The sequence below is a fragment of the Ambystoma mexicanum genome, chromosome 11 (assembly GCF_040938575.1).
Source record: "Ambystoma mexicanum isolate Mex_15411 chromosome 11, UKY_AmexF1_1, whole genome shotgun sequence".
Lineage (NCBI taxonomy): Eukaryota > Metazoa > Chordata > Amphibia > Caudata > Ambystomatidae > Ambystoma > Ambystoma mexicanum.
In genome coordinates, this window is record NC_090934.1 from 97,915,486 (window position 1) to 97,929,394 (window position 13,909).

At 46.7% G+C, this 13,909-nt stretch overlaps 1 protein-coding gene across 4 annotated transcripts in view; it reads left to right on the top strand.

The window, feature by feature from the left end:
* MAP7D1 (MAP7 domain containing 1) overlaps positions 1 to 13,909 on the top strand; it is a 382,583-nt gene that overhangs the window by 180,949 nt on the left and 187,725 nt on the right. For all 4 annotated transcript variants that reach the window (XM_069622620.1, XM_069622618.1, XM_069622619.1 and 1 more), the window contains exon 2: positions 6,381 to 6,740. In XM_069622620.1, coding sequence (XP_069478721.1) covers positions 6,381 to 6,740 — 360 coding nt within the window. The remainder of the gene's footprint in view (positions 1 to 6,380; positions 6,741 to 13,909) is intronic.

The following is a 13,909-nucleotide window of genomic DNA, read 5'->3' on the forward strand; positions in this document are numbered from 1 at the left end:
TGACACGTTGCCTTGAAAAATGAATCAATACAATTGTGAATAAACCCATATCTGCCGGCATGCAGTAAAAAATTGAATTAGTCTTTGCCATGTTGCGCTAACTTTGGGATCTTTATGAAGTTGCCCGTACCCCCTTTCTCGCCAATCTCTCCTGCAACAGCTGTCTTTACTGAATCCTCAAAGAGGAGTTTTCCCCTCCAAAAACCTTTGTCAAACTTCAATATGGTCCTTGCTGGAAAGTGGGGTATCCTTAGCTTTTTTTAGTTTCTTCTTTTTTTGCAGTGTTCCCTTTTTATAGTATTTTATATTTTTAAAAAATGCCCCACTGTTAGATCTTTCACAAAGTGGATTTGCACTTAAAGGCGACTTGCACTCTGTAGTTCTCGTGAAGCACTGACAAACCTTTTCCCTTTCATGCCCACATAAGGCCATGCACACTTGGTTATAGTTGTTGTTTTCTGCAAATACCTTCAGGTTTAAAAAAAACAAAATAAAAATCCCTATACTAACTTTGTCATGTTAATTTTCCTCTCTTACTTCCTGGCTGAAAACGCGGCATGTGCCCCACCTCTTGGGCAGTCCCACGATATTCTGATGTAGCCAGAGTTTAAATCCCATGGATAAGGGCTAATTTACCAAACGTATTCTGCTTTTAAATTCCTCTGTGCAATTAAGCCTCGACTCCGGCCTCTTTTATTTTTTTTTTTATTTTTTTTTAAATCCATTGCAAAAGGAAACTCCTCTCACTTAAACGGTAAGCGGGTCAGAAGATGGGCAGTGCTAGGTGCTGGCATCCTCTTTGCAATGAGCAAGCGATCTGTTTAGCACTTTAGGAGCGTCGTAGGGAGTGACCTGATGCAGACGGTGGCATCAGGAACCAGCTGGGCTGGTCTGGTTGATGATCCCTTGCACACGCTCAGATCTCCGATGGCCAATGGGAGAGCGGGAGGAATGTTTCACAATGACGCGACTGGATAACATGGATGGAAGCGGTGACTTGGTGACCGTAGCTCAATGGCTGCCCTTCACCAGCGAAGAGGAACCTCTTTCTATCAGCCTAAGAGACTCCTTCCCTCGTCCAACCAGTTTCTGCTGACTGTCCCCCGTTTTCGACATGCTCGTGCGTAAGGCAGATATTTTTCTGTACTGGCCCCGTCTTTGTGGAACACTCCCTCTTCATCTCGGGAGTAATCGCGTTCTATCCATCTTTCGCAAGTAGTTAAAAACGTTCCTGTTTTAACGTGTGGTCCTCTCCTCTTTGGTGACTTCGCTCTCCCTATAGAGCCTTGATGCCTCTAGGTCTTTGTTGCGCTTTATAAATCCCGTTACACACATACATGCACCAGGCAGCTCAGCAAGCAAGCATCACACACAGCAGGGAAGCCTGCCTCTTGGACTGGCATAGCTAACCAAACTCCAAAATTTCCTAGCCTCGCGGGAGTCTGAATTCCGAGATTATTTTTCATCTTGGGATCATTTTAAAATGGAGCTTGCTTTCTTTTCTCTCGCCAATCGGTGTTGAAAGCAGACTCTAACCATCAAAAGAAGCCTAACTTTTATCATTCTTTTGTTCTCGCCGTTTCCAGCTCTCCAGCCAATCCGTAAGGTTAGAATGAAGCTTTGCCCCCAGTGAACAGCGCAGTAGCAGCTTCACTTTGATATGGACAGTGGGTACCGGGCAAGGAAACTTGGACACGCTGCCATAGGAAGCCCCGGGTGAGGCTGCCGCTCCCCCACCACTAACTCTTAATAGCAAATTCTCAAATCTCTTAAGAGAAGACCACTTGTTCTAGCGGAGCCCTTCCTGCCGCGTCCTATTATGTGCTGGGTGACTTTAGTGCTCGTTCGTCACCTTTGCCTTCGGACCTTGAACCTTTGCTGTGGTCACATCCTACATAATCGAACCCTCTGGTGCAAGTACTAACACTTCATTGGAGGATGTTTACTTCTCTTTAGACCGAGCTTGGAATATAGCCTCCAATAGCCAGTAGCCTGCATTCCAGCCTTCGTACTGTTCCATCGGGGGTGTTGCTAGGTCTGGGAAAGATATGGGGCTACGCTAAAGTCGGGACTCTGGGCTAGCTAGCCTTTTGGTTTTATCCCCTGAGCTTCTATATGGGGCTACAACCAAAAGACCCAGTGCTATAGCCCCCCCCCCCCCCAAACAACCCTCTAGCACGCCTGGTTCCATACATGGTGGTTGGGGAAATTATAGGTGGGATCTCAAAGTTTTTTTTAAAATTATAACTGTGCCTACAGCAAAAACGGCAGTAAGGATGTGTGCTAAGCTTGCAGGAGACGCTGGCTAATGTGCTTGATTTTCACTTGGTCTTGTAAAAATCGGCACAGCAGTTCCTGGAAAAGTGGCCACAAATGACCCCAATCCACTTGGTCATTGGGACCTCGCGGGCTGGTCCGTGGAGCTCCATGCTGCTGCTGTTGTTGCAGTACCCGGCTGGTTATTTTGGCTGGCCTGGGCTGGCACATCCTGGTTTTGAGTAAAGCAATGTGGTCCATTAGGGGAGGCATTCTGATTGGGATCGCGGTGGGCTAACGTTTTTGGTGCGGCCGCCATCTTAGACCGGACTTTGTCTGTGAATTACCTGCTGGGAAATAAAGAATCGAAATGGGGCATATTAGTCTTGTGGGAAATGACCCAACCCTTAGCAGAGGACATTTGGAGGGGAATAATCTGTGTCTTTTTCAAGACAAATGATGAATTTGGCAAGAAGTTCTGCAGGCAGAGCGCCTGAAACATGGATGCCACGGTGGCCATTACAGGAGGACTCCTTACTGGCACTTAGTGGGCACATTCAAGCACATTGCGTGCTAGGACATAGCTGAGGTCCAGTTTTAATTGTGTGCGTGGCCTCAGTGACGCGAGGAACAGTGCATCCGAACGCTCCTGTTATGTACTGCGTTCTATTTTGCTCTGATCCTTGTTCCTGTCCTGCTCTGCCTATAGCGGGGGTCCCCCCCCCTTCCTTTGTCCAGCTATGTTCCTTCTCTGTTATCCTCTGCCGTACCCTGCTCCTTCCTGCCTCGACTGCCCTCCATCTTTCAGGGTTGGCTCCCTGTGGGTACTACCTTTTTAAGATCCATCACCTCCCGGTTTGGTGTTTCCACTTCCTTCAGACACTGTAAATCCAGGGAGGTGAGCCTGTGGTGCTGGGGAACCGGTCCCCAACCCTATCTGGGGTTACTACCGCCTCAGAGGGAAGGAGACGGAGTCTAGTGCCTCCAGTGACCACCGCATCCAGGACGTCCCACAAACCGGGGCCTCCAAGAAGACGGTCAAGTCCTCTCGATCCTCCAACCAGCGTTCCGGTAAGCAGAAACCCAGTGATCAGGCCGTTGACAGCTGTAGACTGGGCATGGCAGAGGATCATGAACTGGGTACATTGAGTGGGCATGGAGAGTTTTTTAATGTATGTCCATAACGTTTTTTTCAGTGTTCGTTTTTTAGTTTTTTTTTTAGTTATTATTTATAATACTACAACTGGAGACGCAGGGTCATCCTATTCTGTCTCACCCCGGATACAGTTTCACACCAAAAAGACACTTACTTAATTCAAAGTTATGATTTAACCTACAGTGTTTTAATTCTGGTTCTTAAAGCCAACCATAATCTGCTCGTCACCATTGGTGCCACCGAATTTTAAAGTGTAGCAAGCAGGCGCAACGTACCGGCAGAGAATCGTGCTTCTAAGCCATCAAAGGGAAATGGCATGAGAAGTGTTGAGGAACCAAAGGGCCAGAGTTCTAATGGAGGCATTCCTCCCTTTTTGGGGTACTAATTCCCTCTTTAGGGTATGCGGGCGCAGGGGGTGGGGGGAGAGAACGGGGCCTTTACATTGAATATGGAGAGATGAGACATTTTGGCAATCCCTTCAAGGGAGAATACCCATGTTACTGGGGAGACCAGAGTTTGGTTGGAATGGTATCTAACCAGCCCTGAAGAAGACGTGGCAGACAGAGGGTGTGAGCAAATTAAAGTTTTACCACCTCATGAAGGAAATGGCCGAACTCGCCCACTTCCCGCAAGCTGAAACAAATGATGGCACGTGATACTCGAACCATTTGCCTCCTCGCACTAAGAGCCTAGGATATATGCTTTACATATCACCAATCGCGCTTAAATGCTTTATGGATGAAATATGTATGTTCTATTAACCCCTAAGATTGAAACTTTAGGAAACATATCGGGGACCATTTGTACGAGGCATTAAAAAATTAAAATATTAGCTGAGTAGCGAATTTTCATATTTTTGATTTGCTGCTCATGCCCTGCGTATCCTTGCAAGGCACGAGGACCAAAAACTGTTGCTAAGAAACAGCAATACTGCAAACTGCTTTAAGTGTTACATTTGATTGGAGCGCTCACAATAATCAAATCCCAAATGGCTACTACAGGTTATTGTCCAGAGGTTATTTTCCATTAAAATTGTCTCAATGTGTGAAGTCGTGAGTGGTGCATGGCAGTGACTTGAGTTATGGTTGCCATGGGTACCATACCTGGCGGATTCCTCTGTTTTAATGTGTTCCACGGTCTTTTACTGTAATGTCACTTTCAATGAAAGTTTCTTCACTGAATATATAGCGCCCAGAGACTTATACATTGTTTTTCTGGTACTGAAAATTCACGATGGGGGACATGGGTAGTACGGCTCAGTGGCAACGCGCTCGACTTGGAAGAAAGACTGAGCAACACAGGTTCAAATCCTGGGTGTGGACGCAGAGCAACTAAGACTCGAATCCCGGATCTGCGCTTAGAAACCTCTTTGTTTTTTTTTTTATAACGTGCGTAAGCATAATACCAATTCTAATGATTATAATAATTATGATGGAGCAGGGGAGAGGTTTCCTCTTAATATGGGTGGTTTGGCACCTGGTAGGGCAGGGTGGAAAATTAACATTAGCCATTGGTGAATAAGAAATGGTGTGCTCTGTGTAGAACTGAGGTGGCTAGTGACTTTTTATTGCTGGCTAGTAGATTGCAGCTTGACATTTTCCATCTTGTGGTAGGGTATAAGCGGTTTTAATGGCCGGGTAAGATGGAGAAGCTGTAGATTATTTTAGAAATGAAAGATGCACCCGTGCAGGCAGATGGGGCTTGGGTATGACAACGAGCAGATTCCTCTTTCTTCCCAATCGGGCCATTGGGTGCTGCGTGTTAAGTAGGTTGTGAGTTATAGCGTGCACCCGCCATAAGTCCACAATCTCACGCAAGTCGAACTAGCCCTCATGGAGCAATCGCCCAGCTCCAGGCAGGGGTCTACTGGTCTACAGGGAACTCGGGAGATTTCCCAGTGGGCCTCTGCACTCTGGGCCTCTTTTGTAGGGGGTACCCTATGTTTCTACCCCCTCCTTTTACCCTCTCTCCGGTGCACAAACTCCTTTTTTTTTTCCCCCATCACAGCCAGTGCTCCAGATGGGACTTTGAGGTGGGAGTTTTTTACTCTATTTTTTTTTTCAAAAATGGGAGCAAAATTTTTTTTTAGGGGGCAAAAATTCCATTGCTAATGGGAGCATTTTGAAGGCGAGTAAAAATGTTTTTACTTTAAAACAGGAGTGTTTTCGTAATTATTTCTTTGCACCTAGTAAAATACATTTGACCTCTTCACATCAGGCAGTGATAATGGAGGTTTCCTCCTGTGGCACTGCCTGTACTACTGTTTCACACATATCCATACAGCTGTGTGGGTGAAAAGAGGGATTGGGCATCTTATGTGTCCGTTTCCTATTTTCTTGTTGGGAGTATTTTTACTCCCTCTTTTTCATTTTTGGGAGTGTGCCTGTTTTTAGGGAGTCAAAGTGGCTTATCGATGGGGCTGATCGCACCTCATCCCTCATCCCACATACCACATAAAGATTTTTGTTGTAAAACTTCCAGAATCTTATTCCTCTCTTAATATATGTAATAGGTCAGTATTTTGTTGTGTGACTGCTTTTTTGATACCATATCTGGACAAAGTGCTGTAAAAATCAGTATTTGGAGCAATTTGTTCTAGGTTTCCCTGAGGGAGAACGCCCCAAACTCTGCTTAGCAGGATAATGATTGCTTGCACGGTCTATGTAATGTGGTGCGCTATGAAAAACCTTTCCAGGGCTGCCTTTAGGCTCCCAGTCCATCCCTTGCTCCACACCCAGGGTTCCACGTATCGCCCCATTTCATCTCGTGCTCTGCTAAACATATTGAAGATGCCCCCGTTCTGAGAGGGGATAGTTTTAGAATGCAGTGTTGAAAGATTTATGAAAGAGTTTCTAAAGTGTAAGAAATGTTAAAAATCTAACCGAGTTAAAATAAATGGCCTGGTTTGTGTCTTTAAACGATTATAGTGTAAGGGGTTGCTGACCAGATGTGTGTTTTTGTCTTCCAGCTGCTGAGGTGCTTCTTAAAGATGACCAGGTGACCTGTGGAAATGGGACTGCAGCGGCGGAACCACAAGTGGAGGAGACGAACCAGCAAGCTGTGGATACGGAATCCCCCAAGGAGACCCCAAGGTCCTCAAATGGACCTTCAGATGGAACTGTAACCCCCACAAAGGATCTTGAAACCCACCCAAAAGATCCTACAAGTGATGCAACGGCCAGCCCCTTGGCCAACGTAACGACGGAGAGCCCCCTAAAAGAATTGCCTAGTCCCCATACCCCAGTTCCAAGGAGTGGTCAAGCGTCCCCAGTTCCCGGAGCCTCGCCTGCCCCTTCTCCAGCTTCTGCCAGCCCTCGACCGAAACAAGGTGGGTCTTTTCTTCCCATGCAGGACCTCTTAAGTAGATGCACCTCTTGCGGTATTTCAGATGCTTGCTTTACGGGGAACAGAGGCCATCACTGAACAGCAACTTCTCATCGTAGCTAGTCCTTGCATACCACCTAGTTTGTGATGGTGTTTGTGGGAGCGCACTGGGCCCTTACTACAGATAGATTTGATTTTTGGGCCTCCTTTTCTTTTTTAAATGGAGAAGAGTTGAGGTCCGTTGTGCGTGTTTAGATTTGCCTTTTAAAAAAAATAATTATTAAAAGAAAACTACACTTGTCCAAAACCAAAAAGGGGCAGGGCGTGGCTGGGATGGAGAGCTTGAGAGGGAGACGTCTGATGTCGGGTAAGTGGGTGGGTGTGGTGGTGAGTGAAGAGAAAAGGATGGCGACAGGGCAGAAGAGCTGATTGGCCATTGTGGGATGCGGTCAACATTATGAATGCACGCCTGCGTTCAAAACTGTCTGATTGGCTGGCACATCTCTCCCGGGTGCTCTTAATGAGAAACCGGAACAGGTAGAGGATTAGTGTCAGCAGGCAACTCCATCCTCCAGTAGTAACAAATGGAGATCGTGTGTTTTCGGCATTCTCCGGTGGTAAGTTCAGTACCCTCAAAGGCAGTACATCAAGTGACCTTAAGTTAATCCCCTCTCATCCCACCATAGCAAGAAGCATCACAGCAATTAACATTACCGGAAGTAAGGTACATTCCATCAACCGCATTATTAAAATCCGTTAAACTGCTAAATACCAATGACTAAAGACGCTTGAAAACCAATCAATATATAGGTAGCCCTCCTTTGTCGCCAGCTTGCATAAAATCACCAAATCTCAAAAAATGAATATAATTGTGCTAAAGAGTAATTCCCTAAAATGAGTTCTGTATGAACTCCCTCGAGTCTCACTAAAATTATTTTGATATGGGGCGCTGGCGATAAAAACCTCTGGGGTACTGTGATGGATTTATTTGGGGGTTATATCTAGTATTTCGTGGTATTGTTCTGTGGTGGTATTGTATAGTGTGAGACTCATTTCAAAACGATAAACAAATGCTGAACTTAGTACACTCTGAATAAATGGCTCATGATCTCCTGTGAAGTTTTATCTACAACATCACTCTTATGCCCTTTTGGTTGTGTTTTGAAATATATGTGTATAAAGCATTCAAATGAAATACAAAACATTGATTCAGCCTCTCCACTTTACTGTGACTATCCTTTGAGATTTCTTACCACATGTTCTGTCTCTGTATGCACCAAGCCAATGAGACTGAATGCAGAAATCTTAGACTAAAAATATGCAAGTTACACAGAGCGACACGTTGTAATTCCCAACATAAGCAAGGTTTTTCCTGAAATGGGTTTCAGCGCTCTATCTGCGATAATGTGCCAAGATGTGCCTGTTATCAGCCTTTACTTCACAACAAAAGCTGGCATGATAAATACTCTTTAACTTGCAGAAAAACGTAGATAAATACAGTTTTACATGCACGTTTAACTTCTTATTGCTAATGCAGCGCCTAAAAATGAACTGAATTATTTAATCTATGCTACATAGTATCAACATGCACATTACATGCCCCTCACTTAACCGCATATTTACCTAGGTTAAGCTGACGATATTCCCGACTCGGCTTGGCAGTGACCACAGATAAGGTTGCTCGAGACTGCAGCTTTTCTAAGGATTGCCAACCCAGGAGAGACCGCCACACCCCTGCCCACCTGCCCATCGGTCAATTCGCAAGCACTGGAGACTCCGTCCTTCCAGGAAGCGGCACTGCCTCCTTAGTCAGTGAGTGGAGGTATGGATGCCCAGCCCTCTCTTCAAACCTTTTTCACAAAGCCCCCTAGCATTCAAAAGCACCTCCCGTTGACCAGATCATCCCACTAAAATAGCATGTGATTTCCTCTGTGCTTTTCTCATTGTGCAAACCGCGTTGCTGAAGAGAAAATGATACATCTCCCCTTCCTTCGCTTCCTGCTCCGGGGCCATGTGATGTCTTCATATGAACGGATCTTCACATACCTCATCTTACACAGCGCAGTTTCGGCATGCATGTTTAAAGTTTATTTTGCTTTCCAGACCACCGTGCATTATGTCAATCTGCATCCAGTTCATATAATGGATTGATTTGCACTACATGTTATTATGGGAATTGTATGTTAAAGGGGCAGGGGTAAGTTAGTATATTAGTTTCAGGTTAGTATTTTTAGTGCAATTCAGCCCATTAAAATGGCCTCATGGAACAAAGTGATCATTTTCTAGCAAGTGTTCTGTGCACTGGTACCTGTTTAGATTGAGCTTGAATCTCATACTCTGATTCCATCTATGAGTCGCAAACCCTTGGCCCTAGTTAACATTCAAACCTTTGCTAAAATGTGAATGATGAAATGGGGAGCCTAATGATGAAATGCAGAGCCTAACTTCCTACAGTACACTGCCCAAGGTTTGTTCCCGGATCCTGTTAGTAAACAGGACCGCCTTAGCAGTGGCAGGGCCCCAGCGGCAAACAGAAATGTGGCGATGCCCTCTTCTCCCTGCATGCCTCTTGTTATTGTGGGGTGAGCAAATTATTCAATTCGTGCAGATGCTTCCAGTGCCCTATTGCTATTAAATGTAGGGTGCATGTCCTTTTAATAAAGCTCCTGCTGTTTCTTCTCCCACCACACCAGCTCGGGAGAGACATTGAAAGACTCCCCCAAGCTGAAGTGGTGGGGGACTAATGGCGCCCCGGGCAACCCTGCTATTTAGAGTTCAACCGCGGGCTATTTAGATGGCCCATAAGTCTTTTACCAATGGAGTATAAAAGGAGATGGAGCAGTATGGATCTTGTGGTCAGAGGTGCTGATGACCCGTGGGAAGTGAACCTATAGCACACCCAGAATAGCACACAGACGTTCAAATCTGTCTCTCACCTCCTGACAACTCCACTTTAATGGAAATTAGCCTGCCTCTAAACCATAGATATCATTCGTGGCCTGTGCACCTCACGTCCCCCCACCTCCCGGCCCCCGAGGGTCACAGTTACCCACCCTCCTGAGCAGCTTCTGCCACAGCAGACCCAAAATGGTGCTAGAACCCTCGACAATGGATGGGCACCACCCAGCAAAGCACTCTGCACCTCAGTTTGTACCCAACATCCCACATCTTGATGTGTGCAGCTACACTTCTATCAGCCAGCACTACGTCAGGCCACCTGTCGCCCTTTCTGCTCGGAGAGGGCGACGGCTGGCTTCAGGATCATTGACCTGGGAAGTGTGAAGTATAGCTGTCTCAGTGGGGCTTCCACCCCGAACCCTGTTGCTCTTGTACATCCGAAGCCGCTCGTACTGCCACGCAGTTCACCAAGTACTATAAAGTTGAATATGCCTTGCAATGGTAGCAGAACCATTCTCTTGCGGGTTTAATGCCACCTGTCATCTTGTGCACTGATTTGCATGTGATGCAGAAACTGCAGGTAAAGTGCATCTGAGCTCAAGCAAACAATAGCCACCCTGTTTCCTGTTCCCTCCAACACCCTAAATAATTTTTAAAAAGTTAACTCCATTTTTATCGAGGCATGTAGGGTGGACCTCTACTCTTCTCTCCATCCCCCAACCCACAACTTTATTATGCGAGGTCTTGCTGGCGCGTCTTCTGTGGAGAGGGCAGTCTCAACTTATTTTTGGGAACTTTGCCACCCAACCCGTGCTAATCCTGTTGATGGTGGTGGGATCTCGGAGCCGGAAGTGACCAGCAAATATTTGTTGGTCACCCTTATATGAACGATGCTGATCTGCAAATACTGCAGGGCTCAAAATTGCTGGGAGCTATTTAGCTCCTGCTTGTAACCTAGGAGAGCCTGGTTATCTTGAAACCAACAGCTACCAGGGTCTACTCTTGACCTCGCAGGCAAACTGGTGCCTTAAATGCCTCCATTTGTAATATGAAATGTGTATTTTGAGAATTTTAACGAAGCAGAATTAGGTATGATCTACTTCACATTTAATGCTGATAATTTAATGTGCCCCTGTAAGTGGATGCACTTACAGGGGCACACTAACCTTTCGTCCCTTATAAATAAGTTCAATTGCAGTGCTCTGGATACTCGCTCTTGGTTCCCCAGCGTTGCCTACTGGGTGATGCTAGACACTCCGGAGCTGGTTTTAGCTCCTGCTCATTGAATCTTAATTTCGGACCCTGAATGGTAGTTGCACACTAGTATGTTTGTTCTGCTGGGTGTAGTTAAGCAACATGCACCTTCCAGGAACATTGCGGTTAACGTCTCAGAAAAGAGTCGTATATGCTGTCTGATCGGCACGATGCTCCTATGCTGCCTGTGAAGAATTCACTTTAGAGATCCCATTGTGGAGGCTAACATGGGCTTTTGGGTCTGAGGAGGTCCACCTGGGGGTGTTGAAGGATTGCTCAACACCCCTCTCGTCCTCCCATCCCTCCTGTGTGGCATTGACGAAAGTAGACTGGGAGCATGGCGCCATGTTTACCCTAATACGCTAGTTGGCCAGTCAACACATACGCGTCGCAGAAGAAGAGGAGATGATGAATGTCATGGACCCTTGTGTCACACAATGCCCAGAATATGCATGCCTGGGTATCACATATGGGTATGTACTAGAAAATGTTCCAAATCATCTGCAACTCAGACGTTAGTTTCCAGCTCTGCAACCTCCTACTGGGCAGAGAAGAGAAAACGCTCCGGCCAAATGCCACACGAACAAGAGCCTTGCATGTTCCAATAAAGACTAGAGAGGGGTCATTAAGGCAGGTCTACGCTCACCTGGAAGACTGAACTGCTGGAGCACCCAACCCCCCCCCCTCCCCCCGGAGACCAGTGCCAGCCCAATGGAGCTTTTGAGGAGGAGCCAGCTTCAGCGTGCCTGCAAAAGGATGGACATGCCTTTTGTGTGTTTGGCCAACAATGTGCAGCCCGCGTTTAGCAACCCTTGCCAACAGGGAGGAAACAATTGGGCACCGTCTCAAACTGTAAATGAAGCATTAAAAACAAGGTCTGGCGCAAATTGAAAAGGGGAATCTTACGCATATGTGGAAATTTGAGAGCAACGTATTTGACTTGTTACTTAGAATTCTGGATGGGGTGCAGACCGGGATACCGGACAGAGGATTAAATGAGCCGGAAGGAAGGGGCTTGCTGAGCATATGGCTCAGACCCTCAGAGACTCACTTGAGAGCAAGCCCAGAGCTTTGGAAGGGACCGAGTCAAGCAACGCTGCTGAAGCCTCTTCTCTGGCCCCGGTGGAGAGTAAACCACCAAGCTTGCTCATGGTAAGATCAACGACCCCAATTTAAGATCTTTAACAAGTAGACGGAAATGCAGGCCAGGAGGACTAATCCTGTCTGGACGCGTAGCCATATCAAAGCGGACGCAAACCCTGAGCCATCGAGGGCCTAATCGGATTGGAAAGGGTCCTTTGAGATGTTTGCAAGCTCATGCATCCAGCTGCATGCGATTACTCCTACACATCGCTGGTGCATAAGACCTGTTTTTTTATGGACTTCAGCTACGCATGACAAGCAGCTGGCAGCAGTGCTGATGGTCATAATTGATAGCTGCACTACATCTGGTCATGACCTAGTCGACATTATCTACAGCTTAGACTTTACTAACCATTCCAGGGAGGCCTGGCGCAGCGATCGCTTCGTATTGCTGGATAATGAGTTAAAGGACTCGCTGCCAATTGACATTAGGTACTTCTTGGTCACCAATGACTACAAGGACTAATGCAATGCCAGTGGGTACCTTAGAGAGGCACTCCATCCTTTCTTGAATAATATTCAACTCCTCCAAGTCTGGCATTTGCTTCAGTCAGAGAACTTGTAGAGATTTTCATATCAATGGTTATTGTGAGAAACCTGAAGTTGTCTAACCCGCTAGTCCCCGGGGATCTGTCATCCAGGTGGCCAAGACCCACCCATCGCTATTGGATCCAGTTCCCGGGGGTGGACCAGTGCGGGAGGATCACCTGGATGGGGTTCGTGGGGAGTCCTCGGGTGTGGAAGTGGTACACGGACGGGTGAGACGTGGTACCGCCTCCCCTATAACACCTTTTCCCCATCCTACCCCATAGGATATTCAAAAGCTCTACCTCACCCTTTTTCAACACACACTTTCCTATACCATGATAGACAACGGACTTGCACCAGAGCCGTTTACCTGACATGTCCCAACGCAAGGGTCAGGCAGAGTGAGGCAATTGACAATAACTACGAACACCTGACGGCCCTTTATCTTCCCCACAGGGATAAAAGGTGGAGCACGAGAGCACACATTGAGCAAGGCTCGAGCGCATGAGAAAGCAGCCATTCCAGACCGGCAGTTTAAATGGAGGAGAAAGACGGCGAGACCTGGATGGACAAAGAAGAGGGAGTTGCCTTTACCCTTTTCAACTCAGACCTGCAAAGCCTCCAAGAGGGAAATCCGAAGACTGGGATGTCCGTGATGGGTGTTAACGGCACACAGGGCCCTCCCTCGCTGATAGCCAAAGTGGAGAGAAGCGCTTTCCGCCGTGGTGCTGTCCTTGACTGCCGAGACAAGAAACTCCCAACAGTTCAGCACAGCCGGTGAGTCGGAGAAGACTGATAGTGAACCGAACTGAGTTGGGCCCAAGGTTGCATGTGGCAACATTGTTAAACAAAGAACTTGTATGTTCGAACTTTAAAGAAACCCTAGGAAAGGCCCAGAAGCAGAGTGGTACGGCAGAGCGGGGCGCTCATTCGAAGGACTTTGACTGGATCCTTTTTGAGTTAATTTGTGTGGTTTTTTTATTAAAATGACTATCGAGAGGCCGATGTGAAGTGTCAAGTGGTCATACGAGGGTCTAGCAAAAACCCTTGTACGCTTGATAGTCTTTTGTACGTGTGAGTGAACTGTAAAAGTGACAAATATGAATCCGATGGAGGGATGCCTGCGAATTGAGGCTAAATTGTGATATACCCGTGAACATTGTGGCAACAAGTGTGAACCCGGCTGAGGGATGTCCACAATGAATAGTTGTTTAAAAAGACATAGAAACTTTTGGATGGTACATTTTGAGTGAAAGGCTGTAGTGAACCCGATGAGGGAGGCAAGAAGGATCAAAGCCCTGCTGAGGGGGATGCAAGGGGTCGAAGAGCCATCACCCCCACATGAAAGAT